Here is a 21,758-nt window from a genome sequence, read left to right on the forward strand (position 1 = left end):
GGCTCGAATTAGTAAATGACTAAGTTGAGGCATCAACTACCACCCTGGCAAAGCCAATGTAGTGACAGATGCTTTTAGCCGAAGGAACCATTCGCAACTAGTTGTTTTTCTGACGGAAGAGGAAAGTCTAATACGAGAGTTTAGTAAAATGCATTTGGAAGTGGTAAGGGCACCTAAAACAGTGGAAGGCCGAATTGCCACCTTAGTGGTCGAACCTAATCTAAGAACGAGAATCGTTGCAGCACAACGGGTGGATACGAAACTTGAAGAAATTCGAATTGAAGCGAGAGCTGGCAAATCTGGAAGTTTTAGTGAGGAGTCCGACAACGCCCTCACTTTGGAAAGGATACTGTGCGTACCAAACGATGTGGAACTCAAGAATGAGATCATGAGTGAAGCTCATGAGACTCCATACACCGCCCACCCAGGAAGCACGAAGATGTATCAAGACTTGAAAAAAAAGTCCTTTTGGTGGAAAGGCATGAAGAGAGACATAGCGGCATTGTGGAGCGCTACTTAGCCTGCCAGCAAGTGAAGGCTCTACATCAACGACCATACGGAAAGTTGCAACCACTAGAAATTCCCGAGTGGAAATGGGAGCACATCGCCATGGATTTTGTGGCGGCATTGCCAAAGACGCAAAATGGGATTACTGCTATATGGGTAACTATAGACCGACTCACTAAGTGTGCGCATTTCATACCGATTCCCGTAATGCATGGATCGAGCAAGCTAACTCAGATCTACATAAAGGAAATAGTGCGACTACATGGAGTCCCAGTGACAATCACGTCCGACCGTGACTCGAAATTCACTTCAAGATTTTGGATGAGTCTGCAACGCGGGCTTGGAACTCGATTGAATTTTAGCACGACGCTTCACCCGCAGACCGATGGACAATCCGAGAGGGCGATCCAAACTCTAGAGGACATGTTGAGAACCGTGGTGCTCGACCGCGGAGGAAGTTGGGAATCAGTGCTACCGCTGATTGAATTCGCTTACAACAACAGTTTCCAAGCAACGATACACATGGCACCGTACGAAGCCTTGTATGGAAGAAAGCGTAGATCGCCGCTCTATTGGGACGAAGTTGGCGAACGAAGAGTACTTGGACCTGATGCAGTTAAAGAAATGATTAAAATTGTTAGACAAATTCGCAAAAAGATCAAAGAAGCTCAGGACAAAAAAAAATCGTACGCGGATGTCCGGCAAATCGACTGCAATTTCAAGCCGACGACAAAGTTTCCCTCAAAGTATCCCCGTCGAAAATGATAACGCGTTTTGGTATCAAGGGAAAGTTGAGACCACGATTTATCGGGCCTTATGAAATTCTAGAAGGAGTAGGACCCGTTGCGTACCGATTGGCGCTACCGCCAAGCCTTGGAAACATGCACAACGTCTTTCACGTGTCGCAATTGCGGAAATATGTGTTCGATCCGAAGCACGTGATTCACTCAGAAGAAGTTGCTTTAAACTCGGACTTGAGCTACAAGGAGAGACCCCAAATGATCCTGGACCGAAAGGTTCATAATTTGAGAAATAAGTCTATTGCTTGCGTAAAAGAACTATGGAGAAACCATGGGCACGAAGAAGCCACATGGGAGCTTGAGGACAAGATGATGGATTTGTACCCAGAACTCTTCCCATGAAGGTACCAAATTTCGGGACGAAATTTCTTTTAAGAGTGGTAGGATGTAACGCCCCACTTTTCGAACCCTAATTTTCGAACCCTAAGACGATTGTATTTATTACTTTGATTGCCGCAATTAAATGACGAATTGTTATGTGTTTGCTTTGGTGACCTAATTTTGATTTGACCGAGTCAAATCCGTTGATTTTATGACGTGCCTTAAATTAATTGATATGGAATGAAATATATATTGCGGTGAATTATATTTTAAGGGGGGTGAGATTTAATTAGAATCATAAATAATTACCCTGCCTTTTATGGAGGAAATTTTTGACCACTATTGATTATTGGAGAGGAATTTTATTTCTTGGATTTAATTATTTGTTTTGGAATAATTATCCAAATTAAATCCTAAAGCCTAATTACCTTATTTCCTATGGAAAAATTGACTCCCACTATTTTCCTAAGGGAGATTTCGAAATCTCCTAATTTTGGGAGGAGAGAATTATTCATTATTTATTTTGATCCCTTAATTATTTCTTTCCATGTTTTAATTGGAATGTCCTAGCAAATCTTTCCCTACTTTATTTTATTAAAGATTTGGAAATTATTCCTTGTGGGAGGAATATTCCACACGCCTACTACCATATTATTTGGGAGGATTTTCATTAATTTTCTGCTCCGTATTATTTTACTCTGCTCCGTGGAAATACCAAATTAAATCATGGCTAATTAAATAGCCATGATTTTCGAAAATCCTCCTTATTTCTCCCTCAATATTCATGCCATTTCCTCCCATAAAATCTCCTCAAATCTCTCAAATCTTTATTTCAATTATCCCCCCAAATCTTGAATTATTGGGAAATATTGTATTTTCCAACTCTATAAATAGGGATAACCCAAAACCCCCTAACCCTAGCCCCACTAATCACACGCCTACTCCACTCTCTCCCTCACGCCATTTTCTTCCCCTCCACATCTCCCACTTGTTCTTCTACTCTACTCAAGATCCTTTCGATTTGCCAAGAGTTTGTTGAAGAATCAAGAGTTATATTTGTTTCTACCGATTGTTTCGTTCAAGAAAGGTACAATCAAATCTCTATTCTTCATTCCTCTCCATCTAAACTTTCTTTGACTCCCTCATGCATATAGTGAGTGTAGGGGATTCAAATCTAAGGGTTTAATCGGTGGGAATTTGTGTTTGTATGCATGTATGCTTCTTGAACGTAATTGTATGATGAATTTAAATGAATCTTTGGTGAATGATGTGTGATGTTATGAAAGCATGAGGGTGATGACTCTTTTAAGCATGTTTGTGTGTTAAAACCATGAAAAGGGTGTGTTTGAATGAATGGGGATGAAACCCTAATTCGAATTGTTGAAACATGCAAAACTGTGAGTTCGAACAGTAGGTTCCGACATGTTTTTTGACTGACAAAATGAACTCCGTGTCGATCGATTCTTTTTCCTGAGTAAACTTCATGATGTCTTCTGTGTTGTGTGTGAATTTCAACCCTTTTGGATAAAAGATGAATTTGTGGTGAATTTTTTAAGTTGACTGCGCAATTCTGCCAGAAAATGTTTTCTCGACCAGTAGGTTACGTTTTCTATTTGACCGACCAAAAAGGGGTATTTTGATATGAAATTTTAAACTGGAAGTTATTTGATGAGTCTACTGCATTGTGGTAAAGTTTTAGCCCCAACGGAAGTCGGGTGAATTTTTAATGACTTTTACAAAATGGTTGCGCAGTTCTGCCAGATTTTTATCTTTACAAGATGACTAGATTGTTATGTTATAAGTGATATACATGATTTATATATGGGTTAAAGAACCACTATATGATGAAGTGGTGTGTTATTCAAAGATGTGTGCTATGATGTGATTTCCATATGTTGATGGGGAAAAGGGAACCGCCGGGGACATGCATAATATTAAGTCAATGTTTGGGACTAATTGGTAATACACATCATATAAAGGTGATAACGCGTGCGCGAAGTGTGATAACAAAGGAAAACAGTACTTGAGATTCTAAACGGTCGAGGTGGGCTCTCTTTTAAATAAGGACTATGTCCTAATGTTTTATCGACGGAAATAACTATGATCATCATGCCTTGATTTGTTTTTTTACGTGCCTATCTGATGTGGCTTTTGCCACTGTTATATAAATCGAATTCGGGTGTCCTCGTAGGGCCGCAAACCCTACGTGGATTAGCGTACACCTATGGTAGACTGTGTGCTAGCGTACGGGCTGGCCGGTCTAGTGGCTTGGTTTGTGGCCACATTCCAAGTCATGTATTGGCAGATATGGCTGACGTCTATGGGAAAATGACTGCGCAGTCGCTATTTTGAACAATGGAAAATATTTTGGGTGCCTCGGGCCTTTCTAAAGTAAAACCCCGATGGTTACTTACGTATGGCATGATAACATATACTTTTATTTAAAATGTTTTCGGCATGAGACACTGAGTATTACTCCCTCCGTCCCCTAATAGGAGTCGTTGTTTGACCGGGTACGAGTTTTAAGAAATGTAAAGAAAAGTTGGTTGAAAAAAGTTAGTGGAATGTGGGACCCACTTTTTTATATTGATTTTATAATAAAATGTGAGTGGAGTGAGTTAGTGGAATGTGGGACCTACTACCATTTATGGTAAAAATGAAGAGTGACTCTTAATGGGGGACGGCCCAAAAAGGAAATTAGCGACTCTTATTCGGGGACGGATGGAGTATTTTATAGTACTCAGCCCTGCATATGTTTTCCCTATGTGCAGGTTGAGCGGCGACGAGCGGTTGGTGGTGTTGAGCAGAATAAAAATGAGAACCATGTTTGTTTTAAAACTCCGAGTGTTGTTATGTCTTCACACATGACATCACTCTTCTCTTGGATGCTTCCGCTGTGATGTTTTCTCTACATAATTTCTTTTGTTTAACTATAAAACTGTTTTATTTGGGATGTTTGAAAACTCGTTACCTTTTTGAATAATGCTAAACCTTTAGTCTTTTTATTTATTAAACATAAATGCTCTTGGTTGTTTTACTCATTAAGCTTAAATTCTTGGTCAAACCCCTGTTGAAACCCTAGCCTTCTATGTCTGTTCATTAAGTCCTTTTAAATCACGATCGTCCGCATTCATTAACCCTAAAGTGCGGTAGTGACACATGTGGTGGCTGAAGAAGCACCATCACCTGACGGTGGAGCTGTGAAGCTTTGTCCACGAGCACCATCCAGAGAACGAGCTCGGTGTCCCCATCAAATATTATTTCTCAAACAACTTATTGAAGTTTTCTCTACATGAGATAATCTGATATAGTTATGCATTATAATTTGGTTATTTATTAATCACTAACCTATATACATGATGTCAATTTATTGGTCCGGGCACGCACATCGCACGAACGTTACACGTAAAAATATATAGTAATATAGCAATATAGAAAGCATTAGCATATACAATTGATAAAGATAGCATTATACCACAAATAAAAGACTCTCTAAAAGCATTAACTCAAAGAAACAATGTAGTATTACAAATCTCAAAATAGCATTAATTCTTGAATATGTCGAAGCATGCTTTCCTCTATTTGTCCGGTGAAGACACCTTACAAGAAGCTTGATTCCATGCTATTCTTCGCTTCACCTATAAATCACAATTCTCTTCTCTAACTCTAAGCACCTTATAATGCTAATCCTAAAATTGTACCAATGACTAGAAAAACCCTTACTTATATATTGCTTCGGCATACGTACATTTGAAGTGTAGGAAGCTTACTTCAGAGCTGCCTACGGTGTGCTCTGTGTCAAACAGTGCCGCACCTAGAAAATATGTGGAATCAATTAATTAATTAATTTAGTCAACCTTGAGAATCGAGATTAATGCCCCGTGCCACTTTTCCGGTGAAGAAAAAGTCATGCAACTGCAACCACGAACTAGGCACATGGTGAGATATATTTCTCATTTTTATATATTTTTAAATCTGAAAATCGTATACCTGGAGCTATGTTGGTTTAAGGGAGGGTTTGCTCTCCTGCATTCACACTATCTTCGCATTTCACTTGCACGATTATGTGCTTCACATATATTTTTACTATCATCACTTAATTCATAAAAAAAAATTATACTATTTTTTAGTACTTTATTTATTAAAACCCTAAAATCAAAAATTAAATCAGAAAGAAGGTGAAATCCAATTCCCAGTGTTCAAGTTTCACATGAATATTGGAGATGGGAAAATGGTCAAGATCTCATTTTCTCATACCTAGGGGTGAGCAAAAAAGCCGGAAACCGAATATCCGAACCGAACCAAACCGAAATTTTGAAATTCGGTTCGGTTTTTTCAGTTTTTGGTTCGGTTCGGTTTTAAAAATAAAAAAATTTCGGTTTTTCGGTTCGGTTCGGGCGAAGAAAAAACCGAAAAACCGAATTATATATATATTCTATTAATTTAATATATTATATTATATATAATATATATATTCTTTTAATATATTCTACTATATAATATATATTATATGTATTATTAATTTTATATTATATATAAATATTCTATTAGTATATATAAAATAAAATAAAATGCACATACATAAATATATATTTATATTATATTTAATTTTTTCAGGTTTTTCGGTTTTTTTCGGGTTTTTCGGTTTTGTTCGGGTTTTTCGGTTTTTTAAGTTCGATTTTCGTTTTTTCGGTTTCGGTTTTTTGGTTTTTCGGGTTCGGTTCGGTTTGGATTTTGAACTAAATTCGGTTTTTCGGTTTTGGTTCGATTTTGAAAAAAAACCGAACCGAAACCCGAATGCACACCCCTACTCATACCTCAACCTCATCTGTAGGCTGCTAGATAATCCGCCAATACTCTCCTTCAATTTCCTTATATGTGGGCCACCATCTCTTGCTATATTCGTATACGCATGTACATGTGCTCGTCCGTGCTACTTGCGTGTCAAGACCTATAAAATGAGATTTGGTAGATCTAGTACTCTTATATTTGCGTGTCAACATAACTCCACGTATAATATTTTCTTAATTATAAGAAAAAAAGATGAGAAATATATCCCATATCTATGTGCCTAGTGAGTTGCAGCAGCACGACTTTTTCTTTACCAGAAAAGTCACAGAAGGCATGAAACTCGAGGGTGTTGAATTAATTAATTAATTAATTAATTAATTTTGTGTATTTTCTAGGTGCGGCGCTTTTTGACATGACAGTGACTGGAGGAGCATCAACACCTGACGGTGGAGCTGAGGAGCACGGTCCGCAAGCTCCGGCCAGGAACGAGCTCAGTATCCCCATCGACAACTGGCTGGCCCATTACTAGCAGATCATCGACCTCAAGGACGTGGTAGTAAAGTCCGACATCTGGCATATGGAAGACACCGACTGAGATGAGAAATATATCCTACCCATGTGCCTAGTTGGTGAATTGACGCTGCGCAACCTTCTCTTCACCAGAAAAGTCTCACGAGACGTGAATCCTGAGGGTGATTAAATTAAATTAATTAATTAATTATTCTTGAGGGTGATTGTCACAGGGCCGTCCCGACAAAATCAGAGGCCCTGTGCAAAAATCTAAAATGAGGCCTACCACTTTAGAAAAAAAGACAATGCATTTTAAAGCTATATGATAATTAAAGAAAAAAAGACAATCCATTTTAAAGAAATATACTATAGAAAAAAAGACAAATTGATGCGTTTGCGCTGCTCCTAATCGCAATGGCCGACGATGACAGGCGCTGCAGAAGCGATCAACGATGGCTCTGGTGAGCTGGTCCCTGTTGCGGCGTTTGTCGATGAGGAACACTGAACACGAACAGGCGGCTCCCAGGTCTACGATCGGGAAAAGAAACCGATCAGAATTGGAGTCACGGTGCTAGAAAAAGGCATGGGCGTTGCTATACAAGAGAAATAGCTTTGTTGGGCTGAAAAAATAGGAATACATATATATGGGCTGAAATATTTCAGAGGCCCCTGAAAATTGGGGGCCATGTGCGGTCGCACAGGCCGCACGGGCCAAGGGACGGGCCTCATTGTCACTACCTAGTATATATAATGTCAATTTATTAGTCCGGGCACGCACATTGCATGAACGTGTTACACGTGTACATATGTAATATAGCAATAGAGAAAGCTTTAGCATGTAAAATTGTGTGCGACCGCACGGGCCAAGGGACGGGCCTCATTGTCACTACCTAGTATATATAATGTCAATTTATTGGTCCGGGCACGCACATTGCATGAACGTGTTACACGTGTACATATGTAATATAGCAATAGAGAAAGCTTTAGCATGTAAAATTGGTAAATATAGCATTATACCTCAAATTAAAGACTCTCCAAATGTATTACAAATCTCAAAGTTGCATGAATTCTGGGATATGTGAACCTAATAGGAGAGTTATGTCTGTGTAATCAAAGAAAACACCATACCCAAGGAGCGGGTGCTGTCACTGATTATGGAGTCGAATTTACAATTGCTTCTGTATCCACGTAAGAGCATTCACATCCGTGTTCTTGCCAACAAGCATGGTTGATGGCCCGGCCCCACTTTTTCTGTCTGCTTTTAGGCAAGAGCACAACACCCTCAGTCGTGCTCTTCCGCAAGGACGAGCACAAGGACCTCACTATTCCATTATTCAATTTAAATAAAAACATTTCCACAAAATTAAAATTCATTAAAAATAATCAAAATAATATTACATATTACAAAAAAAATTACATAATTAAAATCCTAAAAATTAAAAATTACATAATTAAAGTCTTAAAAATTAAAAATTACATAATTTAAATCCTAAAAATTAAAAATTACATAATTAAATTCAGAAAATTAAAAAAACCCACTACTCGTGGCCGAATTTCACCCAAATGGATGAGGAATGTGTGTATTTATAGATGATTTTGGGATTAATTTTTTTTTAAAAGTTTCAAAAAAATTCAAAAAAATGGTAATATAATCTGTATATTTTTGGGAATCCGAAAATATATTTTTTTTTGTATTATTTTTTATTTTAAAAAAAGGAAAAAAATGTCAACGGCCAATAGAAACGCGTCACGTCGCCCTGCTCGCTGGCACGGACGTGCTCTTAGCTAAGAGCACGTCCGTGCTAGCTGCAAGAGCGCAACGGCGGACAAGCGTGTCCTTGCCAGCGGCAAGGACAAACGGACGGCGTGTTGCCACCGTTGTGGATGCTCTAAGAGATTATCAATGACACGAGTCAAAACTATCTGAAATAGTTATTTAACAGAGTCCAAATTTCTCAATGATAAATTAAAGAAGTTTTTTTATATGAGCCTAAACTGTTATTTAAAATTGAAGAACTTCTAAATACAAGTGTAAATTATTTATCAAATTGAAGATTATTGCAAGTTAAGTATGAGTATGTCCACTACAACAAACTTATTTTATAAGGATACAAAATTAAATACGCAATTATTTACACTGGAAAAATTCAAAAAATAACCTAATTGAGGACACATAAAAAGCATCCGTAAGTTGAGAATATAATTGTCCACAAAATGTAAATATTTTTCTTTTCTGATATATTTTCGTTTGCATCTCTTAATTTTAGTTGGAACATCGTGATAAAGCGTTTTTAAAACATGAGTGATGTATTCAAAAACACAAATTAGAATAGACTTAAAATATCCTTAGGCATTTTTTTTAGTGCATCAACGACAGAATCAAGACGGGATAAGAAGAATTAAATCAAGAAGGGATTACTAAAATTGCAACAAATCAAGTTTTGTATCAATATAAATAAATCTTCCATATATATCTACAATTGGAGTTCAAAAATGAGGACTATATATTGATGTGTGGGAAAATTGAAATTTTGCCACCATTCACTTTTTTCATAGAAGTTTGAAATATTGAGTCACTTAGAGATAAAAATTTGTTTTCAAAAAGTATATTTAGATTAAAAGAATGGAATGCGAAAAAGAAACAACAAAGTAAAGAATTCGAAGACAATTTCAATTTCAATTTCATAAAGTTGAGATAAAGACACGATTGGCTTAAAATTAAGAAGAATTTGTTCCTTCTAAAAGTTGCGATACATATCACTATTGTCGATGTTTGCTCTCTCAACCGAATATTTAAAAGCAAAGTTGACAGAAGAACAATTGAAGAATTAGAATGCAAAAAAGTATCACATCAATTTCGACTTTTTTCAATAATATCACACTCTTCTTAAATTTTACCATCAAATTACACACAATATTTTCTTCGATAATATTATATGGATTGATGTATCAATAGCCTTTGTTGTATTTTCTTCTTGTAACTGATGCATAACTAAATATGGGGTCATTTTATTTACAAATTAGGTCGTTTTAGATTGATTTAGTTTACGATATGGAAGGTCATTTTTCAATCATGTTAGTTCATACGAGTTCATATTCTCCATCCCATAAAAATATGAGCAATGGATATGGCACGTGAATTAAGACAAAATTTGTAAAGTAAGATAGATGGGGTAAATGGTATGGTAAAATAAGAGAGAGGGGGAGAATGATAGTTAAAGTAAAGTTAAAAAAAAATTAACTCCTATATAAGGGAGGAAATTACAACTGATGTCAAGAGGCCTCGAACTCGGCACCTCATGCAATAATGTCTAAGCTCCTTGCCGCTATGACAAAGGCTCTGGACTAGTTAAAGTAAAGTTATTGGATAATGGAACCTATTTTTTCTCATTATTTAATTGATATAACTTTCCAAAAATGAAATGCACGTATTTTTATGGGACAGACGAAAATGAAAAGTGCACATATTTTTATGGGACGGGGTAACTTGAAGCGTCTTAAAATGACCTAATTCGAATCTGAAATTGACATCCATGTTTTTACTCTCATCCTTCCAATTTTTATATAATGATTGAAAAATTTGAACTCTAGCTATAATTCAAATTTAGTTATTTTTTAATCACTTATGTCCACAAATAGTAGTACTTAGTTTCTTTAGGATTATTTGCTTGTAAATATACAAACTTTCAATATTTTTTTATTTTTCTCTCGAACTTTAGTTTTTGAAATTAATACATGAACTTTGAGTTTTTCTGATTTTCACAAAACTATTTTTAAAAATTGAAGCTGACATATTCGTCGAAAGTGCAAACTTTTTTTAGGAAAAAGAAAAAGTTCAAGGAAAAAATTAGAAAATATCAAAATTTCGTATTTGCATGCTAATAATAACATGTCATATTAATTTGTCGCATTTCTTTATGTGGATGGTATTATGTCAATTGTACTCCACATCAGCTTTAATTTGATTGGAACTGTTTGGCGAGAAAAAAAAATCAGAAAAATTTAAAAGTTCATATATTACATTCAAAACAATATTGAAAGTTCGCAGACAAATAACTCTTTCTTTTATCCATTTTGGTCCATTTTTAATAATAATTGATCACTTCTCCTCATTCTTTTTCTTAATTTTACTTTTTTCTTTTTTTATTTATTCATATTCAACTAACAATACTCTAATTACTCACTTCGTCCCTAAAATTTTGTCACATTTTTCCATTTCCGTCCGTCCCACAAAATTTGTCACATTTCACTTTTTTACCATTTTTGGTAATGGACTCCACATCCCACTAACTTATTCACACTCACATTTTATTATAAAACTAATACTTTATAAGTGGGACTCACATTCTACTAATTTTTCAACCACTTTCCATTACATTTCTAAAAATCCATGCCCGATCAAACTGTGACAAAATTTGAGGGACGAATGGAGTATTATTTTACCTCTCATATTTTATCAATTTTACATTAAAACTCAGGTATTCCATTGCTAGAATCATTGATAATGAACAAAAGTAGTAATGATATTTTTCATGTCTTTTAGTTTATTTTCTACCGTGATTAAAATGTGGGACAACTAAAATGTGATAATTTTCTCAATCTTTTTTTAATAAATTTGCAACAGAAATAACACAATCTCGTAAGTTATTTAATCAAACAGTCAAAAGTTTGGAATATAAAAATTTATATGTTTATCCTAAAAGCATAAAACTAAAGGAAACCAATGTAGAATAAGTAATGATGTTGAAATTTCCAAAAAAGAAAAATAAGATGAGACAGAGGCCCTCCCATTCCAACTCCCATAACCAAGATTCTTTCAACTTTTTCACCTCTCATCTCCTCCAGCTATAAATAGACAGCTCCTCCACAAACAAGAATATATAGCAAACCAGACTTCATACATACAAACTCCATATCTACTCAGTTTCCTCTTCAACCTCACTAAACATGTCTGACAAGTGCGGAAGCTGCGACTGCTCAGACAAATCCCAGTGCACGTACGTAAAAACTCTCTCTTTTACACCTCGAATAAGTTTTCAGCAATCGACCAGTTTTAACATCTATTTTTTCTTCGACATATTGCAGGAAGCAGGGGTACACAGCCGACATCATTGAGACCGAGAAGAGGTATGGTTGATCAAAACCAAAACTTTAATCTACCATAGATGATATTGAGTTGGACTAACTAGGATTGTTTCCCTTATTGTGGTTGCAGCTATGTCGTGGCGATGGATGCTGCTGAGCATGACGGCAAGTGCAAGTGCGGCAGCAGCTGCAGCTGCAGCGACTGCACCTGCGGCCACTGAGAGCATGACCTAATATTGGGATGGGGGCACTAGACTTCTTATCTTATTATGCAATCCTCTATAGCACTAAATAAGTTTGTCTGTGTCCCTTTCTCCTATCCTCAATGAATTAAATTACACTATTCTGTCTCTCTCACACAACACCAATGGATATGGAGGATTGCTATATTCTGATTCGTATATCGTACAAACTAGAAGCCGTAATTCAAATACAAATATACTTCAAAGGCTTCGCATTTCCATATATGATCATCTTATTTTTCTATAACGAAACAACTCTAGAGCATCCTAGTTACATAAACATTGGACGAGAAACGAAAATTACCTGCAAATTTCCTCTCTTCCCCCGCATCAGCCAACAATTGCAGGAATCCAAATACAACAGAGACGAGATGAGCAATATTGCTTCATAAATTTCTCAATATCAGAGAATGGAACAGTTGTTTTTACATTGTTTCTTATTTTCAAAACAAGTTAATTTTTCCGATCTCTATAACTTCAAAAAATGTACTCCATAATAATGTTTTCAACTATCCAAGTTGATTATGAAAGCTATCTAACATTTCAAACATTAAACCCTTCTGCACGAAGGCATTTGCGGTGAGCCTCAATCCATTTTTCACAAGCAGATTCGCCATGCTCCACAATGCATTCATCCCTCAACTTCTTAGTGTCGGGGCAAGCACAACAGATCTTCTTCTTTGGCTTTACATCGGGCGCAGAACCTTGGTCATCCAACGATTTTATGGATACAACAGGAGAGGAGTTCTGACTTGAAGATCCGGCACCCATCTACAAGCAAGTAAAAGGCATAGAAATTAACCTATGTGTTACATTGTAGAGACATTATCCAATGAGAGAAATAACAAAAAAGAAACAAAGGCAGCAGAAACTGAAAATTAAAGGAAGAACTGCAACTAATATGTGCAATTATTATTGCCATAATATATTAACTGAATCATGTTGGTCAATGGTCATTCCCACCAAATTAAAGGTATTTATATGATCCCTTTTGAAAATCAAGAGAATTGTATCCATGCTCCTACTAACTAAGTAAAAGAGCAGATAACTGATTCATCAAACGACAATTGCATTCTTAAACGTAGAATAGAGCAAGGACCTGTGTGGAGTTGCATGACAAAGAAATTTCTTTAATGATCCGAGTAACTTATCCAATACTCCAATTAACAAATACCTCAAACAGCTTTCAGATATAACAAGAACCAAACATAAACAAGGAAAGGAGCATTGCTTCCTTGCATCAACGGGATTGCACACAGAATCAAATATATCTAATCGCCAATAATATTCCCTTAAGTCAAATACCCCATCTAACCATTTTCCCTTCAAACTGCTAAAAGATTGATCATCGCAAACACAACTTAATTCTGAATCTGTTACACAAACCTCTGTAGTAGAAAGATTAACATAAATTACATAACTATTAATAGAAAACTCTTCATACCTAAAACCTAATTCAAATGCTTGATTTCACATTACTTCGGAAATCAGAATATTTTCTACAGTTGATTATGATGGGCGATCCTTTCATCAGCTTTCCTCAACAAAAGATCCAATTTTTCGCATACTCTTCACGTTTTACTAAGCTATTTTCTACTTTTAGTCACAATAACAAATCTCCGCTGTGCAACTCAATCCGGTGAAGAAGCCTACCAGCTGAATTCTCCCCAAGGAAAATTTCCAAAACCAAATCCAATTCGAAAACATGTTAAATATGTTTAGTGGGGGGATCAATAGTATTTCTAATCGAATCCAAAGAGAAAAATGCTCAAACTTTTTGAAGATATAAGACGGCATATAAAAATAAAGCCACGATGTAAAACCATGAGCAAAAGTGGCAAAAGGAGATGGAGAAAAATCGAAAAAGAATTTGAGAGAAAGATATCACCTTTGATCTCGAAGAAGGAAGGTTGTGAGTTGAAGAAAAAAAAGCGAAGGGAAGGGTTTAGGAAATGGGGTTAGGCCATCCACAACGCTGTCTCTATACCGTCTCTTAAACCGTCTCTTAACTACTATTTGAGCACTATTTGAGGGCCCCACTGTCCTTTTTTCCTCCATCTCTTAACTAAGAGACGGAGGCTGCAACGCTCCGTCTCTTAACCGTCTCTATACCGTCTCTTAATTACTATTCATTCAATTTAATTTATAATTTTTTTTAAAACCCAATTCAATTTAAACAAACACACTTTATTAAAATTAAAACAATATTACAACTTAACATTAAAAAAACGAAGACATAATTAAAATTCTAAAAAAATAAAAATGACATAATTTAATATTCTCCGCCAAAGTTTTCCCAAATGTGCTCAATTAGATCCTCTTGGAGTTGGGTGTGGGCGCTAGAGTCGCGTGTCCTTGCCCGAATAGCCAACCGTTCTTGTATAGATGGATGCGCTCCACTTCGCGGCGGACTACTTGCAGTTGAGCTTCCGGGGGATTCGGGGTCGAACCAATTTCCGGCATCGGGTCCTTCGTCTCGGACAATCATGTTGTGCAAGATTATGCACGTATACATGATGTCGACCATGCTCTCCATGAACCACGAACGAGCCGGGGCTTTGATGATGTTGAAGCGCGCTTGGAGAACCCCGAACGCCCTCTCCACATCCTTGCGCGCAGCCTCCTGCTTCTGCGCAAAAAGAGCCTGCTTTGGGTTCGCTGGCCTGCCGCACGTCTTCACGAAGGTCGGCCACTTCGGGTAGATGCCGTCGGCGAGATAGTACCCCATTTTATACCGTCGGTTGTTGGCGACGAAGTTGATGGCCGGCGCTTTACCATCCAAAACTTCGGTAAAGAGGTCGGACTGTTGGAGCACGTTTACGTCGTTGTTCGAGCCAGGGACCCCGAAGTACGCGTGCCAGATCCAAAGTCGGTAGTCGGCAACGGCCTCGAGTACAACGGTTGGGTGGGTGCCTTTGTGGCCGCTCGTGTAGGAACCCCTCCAAGCCACCGGGCAATTCTTCCATTGCCAGTGCATGCAATCGACACTGCCAAGCATCCCGGGGAATCCGTGCACTTGTTCGTGCAGGTTGAGGAGGAACTGACAATCCTCCGTGGTTGGCCTCCGGAGAAATTCGTCACTGAAGGCTGCCCGGACGCCTCTGCAGAAGTTGAGCAAGCACAAGCGCCCAGTACTGTCTCCGATGTGCAGGTATTCGTCGAATATGTCGGCCGTTTGTCCATTCGCAAGCTGCCGGATGGCTGCAGTACATTTCTGCAGCGTCGTGTGGCTGGGACGACCGACCGCGTCGAACCCTTCTCGGAAGAACTCCTCCCTGGCCGCCAAAGTATTCGCTATGTGGAGAAATAGCGGTTTCCGCATGCGGAAACGGCGACGGAAATAGGTATCTCCCCAAATCGGGTTATCGCAGAAGTAGTCGCGTACTAACCGTGCGGCGGCTTCCTCCCGGTTCCGATTGATGTACTTCCGGGAGCGTCGTGGGGGTGGTGCGGCTTCCTCCGCCTCTCGTCGTCGATCTTCTTCGAGTGATTGTTCCATTAATTGACGCATTTGCTCAAAAGGATCCATTTGTTTGAGTTGATTGAAGATGGAAATTGGAGTGATAGAGAGGATTTGAGAGGAATAGATGTGTGTTTGTGTTTGAAATGAGTATGGAATAGAATTATTTATAGAGTAAAAAAATTAAAAATTTAAAATATGAAAATAAATATTTAACGGTAATATTACCGTTTGAAAAAAAAAAAAAATTTATTAAAAATCGATTTTTTTTTTAAAAAAAATGAATTATTGCGTCATCAGTGACGACGCCCACTCGCGGGCCAGCGAGTGGGCGTCACGCACGCATGGGGACGTGCCACGTGTCTCGGGCGCGTGGCGAGACAGCTCGTCTCGTGTCTCTCCGAGACGAGCTACGCGACGAGCCGGTCGCGAGCTGGAGACGAGACGGCCGCTGCAATGCGTCTCGCGGGGGTCTCGTCTCTCCGAGACGAGACGCGAGCCCGGCGCGAGACGCGTTGTGGATGGTCTTATGCTCGGTGGTTTTTCAGTGTAAATCGTGGCTTGTCCAGGAAGCTTGGTTTTTCTTTCTTTCTTAAAAATTCTTTTATTATTATATGAATAAATCTTACAACATTTATTAATCATTTTTCAGTAATCACACATAACCAAAACTCATTTCTTAAAGTAAACCTGACTGCCGAGAGAGAGAGAGAGAGATTTCTAAATCGGGCTTCTTTATTTAATTCGAATGCTCACTAAATCATGCAAAGTAAAGCCCAATTAGTGGCACAAATGGGCTCAAGTATTTTTTACATTGGGGTTTAATTAATTTGTTGATTAGTGTTTAGTACTTGTTTAATCAATAATTTCATTTTTAGATTGGAGTTTGATTAACTTATGGAATGGCCGGAAAAAAAAACTTATGGAATGACCTTCCAACTAAATTTCAATTTATCCATTTTATTAATAATGTAGTAACTTTTATTGAAAATAATCAGAAAAATCACTTTTGTTCAAAAGAAAAATAACTATTGTATGTTATAGTACTCCTTCCGTCCCTTAATAATTGTCCATTTTGATTTTGGCACGGACTTTAAGAAATATAAATGGAAGTTGATTGAAAAAGTTAATGGAATATAACTTTCACTTTTATATACTCCCTCTGTCTCACATTATTTGATGCACTCTTTTTCACAGTTGTTTTGGAAAGAGTAAAATAAGAGAGAGATTAATATAGAGAACAGTCTTCTCGATATTATTATCTCTCTTACATTACTCTCTCTCCGTTTTAACTATTTATTACTCACTCTCTTCCATAGTAGTTGAGTCATTTTGTCATTTTGGTATGTTCCATAGCAGTGTGAAGCCATATCTTTTTAGTAAAAGTCAACACATTTCTTCTCATTTACTTTACACTCTTTTACTTATCTCACCTAACTCAATGTTTCTTAAATCACATGCCGAAAAGTTCTACTGCGAAACGGAGGAAGTATCGTTTTCCCAAAAAAGTGCTAAAAGGAAGTTACTCAACTAACGTGGGACGGATGAAGTATAAGTTTTATAATAAAATGTGAGTGAAATGTATTAGTAGAATGTGGATGGAGCCTACTTACTATTTTCTAGTAAAAAGTGAAAGTGAGCAATTAATAGAGGACGGATGAAAAAAAAAACAAAGATGGACAATTATTGGAGAATTTTTTCAATTAGAACAATAACTTTTCTTGAAATTCGTAGTAACTTTTATTCATTAAAAAATAATAATTTTGTGTCCAAGAACAATCACTACTATGAGTTGAATATTCTAGAATATAAACTTTTGAGCAGAATATTATTGAAAAATGGATTGTATTAGATATGTTTAAGGGAAAATGTGTTTAGTTTTGAAAGAATTTGCATATGGGGAAAACAAAAATTCCAAAATTAAATTTTAATTTTGGGGTTAAAATTCTTTTAGCAAAATTCTTATTTATTCCCTTAGCAATTTCAAACTTCTCCCAAGTAACTTTTTTAGAAATTACAATGGTTTGCAATTTTGAATTAATCCCCCTTCCTCTCTTTTAATCTTTTGTCTATTTTACAAAGCAGTTGTTGAAATGAAAACGTCAAGAGAGTTGAAAAGGTAAATGAAATGAGATGTTGTCTATAATTAGAAGGACCGTTATGGCAGGGATGAATGATCACGAGCTAATATATGGTAGAAAAGAAGGTGAAATAGGATTAAATTGTTTTCTATAAATTTGGATTAAATTTAAAATTGTGAAGCAACAAGAGTGACAAGTACCAATCAAGATATTAATAAAAATTTGAAACTAACATGATGTGTTTGAGTTAGTAAATAAATGCGGCATGATATATGAAACTTAATTATCAAGTCTATTTTGATTGATCCAACACTAGCCTATGTGAATGTAGATAATAAAGAAAACAACATGAATATGCCATCTCTTTCCACATCAAATAGAGGAGCAAAACCAATCATCTAAAAGATTTCCAAAATCAAAGATCAACATGTATCTCAAAATGCCATCATTTCAAAATTTGATCATGACATCATTTAACAGAAGCAAAAGACCAACTATATGTATCAAAGAAGATGAAGAAATTGTAACACAAGGCATATGGTACTCATGGATCCAACCAGAGACCATCATTCATCAATCATCAAAGAAAAAAGGGGCATAGTGACAAATTCTCAAGAATCGGGATACTCGGGGGATTACATAATCCGACAAGTGCAGAACCACAAGTAAGCGCCCCTTAGAAGACTAAGATGAAAATATCATTACCGAACACTGCTGAATAACTTGCTGCTTCTTAGCTCTCTTGTTTCGATAGTTTCTATAATCTAAACAGCTAACCAACTGGTGAATTTTGATCTTTCAACTATCCTAGCAGCCTTAAAATCAACAACTAAAGACTAATGATAATAGTGCATGATTTAGGAGTGCAAGAAAAAACCAAATATGATTGTGCCATGCTACCAATATAACCTCTGCAAATCACATCAGGGTTCGATCTCAAAAGCATATAAATACATTTGTTGCATAAGCATTTAACAAAATTAACAGCACAAAAACATTCAGTATGTTGTTACTAACATTAAAACAGCAAACTTTTTGCAACTAATGAAGACACAAAAAATATAAACGAAAACCAAAATTAGAGGATAGATTTGACTGAGGAACGCACCTCTAGATATTAGTAAAGAGGAGCATGTCGTAAGAAACAAGCTTGAGGAGGGGCACCATAGCTTGCTGGGGGAGCATAAGACAATACGATGGGACATAATAATTCCATCTCAAGTATGTTATCAATGATAAAAATGTGTGTGTGACCAATATAAAGCAAGTCTGGTTGCAGTATCGTGGATATTCAGTAATCTATTTTTCGGTTGCAAGACATTTTTATGTCTTGCAACCAGAAAGACTTAAGGCAAGTGACAATCACAAGCATGTCAAGGATATTATCAAGACTTGAGTGGAACTCAGATCTCACAAATCATTGCCTTTTCAAGGAAATTTACAACAACGATGATCAACAATCAAAGAAGGAAAACATTGTATAAAAAACAGAGAAAAAAAGGAGAAGAAATTATTCACAGTCTTATCAGATTCAAGTGTCCATCAGATTTAGTTTGTAAATATTGAAGTTTTCTCTCTGAAGCACATCTAATCCCAGTCAAACCCCTAACTTACAAACACGGGGTGGACCACATCTCCGTAGAAACATTTAATCCTCTTCCTCCCTTTCCGACACAAACATGTAGATCAAGCTTGCAAAACCAAATTCCACATCCACACCAGTAAAAGACATTGCAGTTCCCAATTCCATCTGTGCCCACCAAATCCAGTATGATGAAGAACAACGACGGCTACAACAAACATCAATCATATTTCTCCCTCCACGAATACACAAGAAAGAAAACCCATGAAAGCCCTAGAATAATGTCCCCAAAAACCAGCCTCAGCCAGTCATGCCCGAGATCCTCCACCTTCCTCTCAAAGTAAATCCTCCAAATGGCCATAGCAACATGGAGAACCACACAGCCCCTAGCAAAGAAGCCATGGAACTCCTTCTCCTTAACAAATGCCACCATGAACAGCAACATCCCAACAGCGAACAAAAGCAAGCCCGAAAACGAATCAGAGGTCCGAATCAAGAGCTGATCATGAGGTGTTGAGCCCAAAATCTTACTAGCATGGTCCTTACCATGGCTAAACACAAACACCTCATCCCTATAGAACATCATCATGGCTCCACATGACAAGGCCACCAAAGAATGGAGCATACAGATTAGGAAAAACCCAGATGACACCATAGATCAACCAACAAGATTTCTCCTTATCTTTATTAACTCAGTCGAGGATCAAGATTTGATTTTTATGCCTGAAACGATAATCAACAAAAACTACATTTAAGTTTTTAATCAACCTAGTTTTAACTTACTCACACCCCTTTTTGCAATTTTCAGAGAAACCCCTTATTATTATACTTCAAATAATAATAAAAGAACACACACACACAATCCCACACAACATAATTGAATAAAGCCAGCCAAAATCATGAAACTAAATTCAAATTCAAAAATCAAGATTGAGATGGCAAAGTAATCGGATTCAAAAGATCAAAGATTACCTCTTCCACGAGCTTTCTGGAGATGGAATTCGAAAAGGAAGAAATGTTTTGGGGCCCAAAACCTTGAGAGTTATGGTATGTGAACGGATAATTGATGAAATAAGGAAAATCTTCTGACCCAAAAAAAATGTAATCCTTTGCTTTTTTACAGCTAATTAGCAGCTATATTTCGATTAGCAATTGACCTTGCGTGCCCAAAACAGAAGACAAAAAGATCCAAAATCAATCGGAATACTACAAAAGAACTCAACAATCATAAATAAATTTGTTAATGGGGCCAGCTCTTTTTAATTTTTCTGTACAGATTATTGAATTGCAGATCTCGATTTCTTGCTATTATAAATGGAGTAGCTGCGAGGTGAGCGGGTCTAACCCGATTTGGATCCGAATAGAGTAGTCGGCCCGCGATTATTACACTGCCGACATGTATCGCTGTAATCGTGTTTCTCTCAAATTATATCCCAAACCTTTTTCTTGAATAATGACTTACTGTTCTTACATTGGGCGTCATAACATTATAAATTTAGAAACTTCATTTTTTAAAATATAATCCATCCATCATAAAAATAAAAATTTTGAGATGCATAGATTGTAATTCAAAACTAATAAAAGTAAGTTAATGAGAGAAAAAAAATTGTAATTGGAGTTAATTTTGGGAGACGGACCGAAATCTCATAAAATAAAATAAAAATTAACTATTTGAGGATGTGTACATCCTAAATATACCGGACATGCCCGACAACCAGACATTGTCATTGGAGGGAATTCCAGAGTCCAATGGCCCAAGATGCAATTCGATGTTGACGCAGCCTGCCCGAGATGCGGAATATGTTTGAAGTGTGGATTGGCACTTCAGATGATCCGATCTTCGACAACCAACAAAAGTCGAAAGTATTTTGGTAGAAGGTTGCTAAAACGTACAACACTGACACGCTAGTTGGAGCTCCCCGTCGTAAATACACTATGCTTCGGGCTAACTTCGAACGAGTGAGCCCGAAATTTTTGAAGTTCTATGATATCTTTGTTAACAAGGAGAGCGATGTGACAGTAGAGGCCAAGAAGCCTTTCAAGTACTCCATTCGCCCGCCATTATGAGTTTCATTTCTTGCCGGCACGGGTTTTAAGAAATATTAAGAAAAGTGGATGGAAATAAGTTAGTGAAATATGGGTCCCGCTTGTAGATATTAGTTTTAAATGAAATGTGAGTGAAATGAGTTAGTGGAAGGTGAGACCCTATTATCATTTATGGTAAAAGTGAACCGAGACTCCTATTCGCGGACAGAAGGAGGATTTACCAACTTTGGAGAAGGTTTGTTGTTTTTATTGACAAGTGGGCGGGTGAACTTGAGTCAAGTTCGGGCTCGAGTTAGAAATGCGTGAAGACGATTGGTGACGATCCGAGCACGT

General features: G+C 37.1%; 2 protein-coding genes across 2 annotated transcripts; both read right to left on the bottom strand.

Annotated features, from left to right (window-relative positions):
- Positions 1 to 12,628: 12,628 nt before the first annotated feature.
- LOC121808353 (cytochrome c oxidase copper chaperone-like) lies at positions 12,629 to 14,214 on the bottom strand. Its single transcript, XM_042208783.1, has 2 exons — positions 13,910 to 14,214; positions 12,629 to 13,027 (listed from the first exon to the last, which is right to left on the bottom strand). The coding sequence occupies exons 1-2, from the start codon at positions 14,051 to 14,053 to the stop codon at positions 12,800 to 12,802; spliced, it is 372 nt and encodes a 123-aa protein (XP_042064717.1). The 5' UTR covers positions 14,054 to 14,214; the 3' UTR covers positions 12,629 to 12,799.
- Positions 14,215 to 19,207: 4,993 nt separating this feature from the next.
- LOC121809903 lies at positions 19,208 to 20,788 on the bottom strand. The gene is made up of 2 exons (XM_042210749.1): positions 20,352 to 20,788; positions 19,208 to 20,102 (listed from the first exon to the last, which is right to left on the bottom strand). The coding sequence occupies exon 2, from the start codon at positions 20,032 to 20,034 to the stop codon at positions 19,600 to 19,602; it is 435 nt and encodes a 144-aa protein (XP_042066683.1). The 5' UTR covers positions 20,035 to 20,102; positions 20,352 to 20,788; the 3' UTR covers positions 19,208 to 19,599.
- Positions 20,789 to 21,758: the final 970 nt, after the last annotated feature.

The sequence above is a fragment of the Salvia splendens genome, chromosome 6 (genome assembly GCF_004379255.2).
Source record: "Salvia splendens isolate huo1 chromosome 6, SspV2, whole genome shotgun sequence".
NCBI lineage: Eukaryota > Viridiplantae > Streptophyta > Magnoliopsida > Lamiales > Lamiaceae > Salvia > Salvia splendens.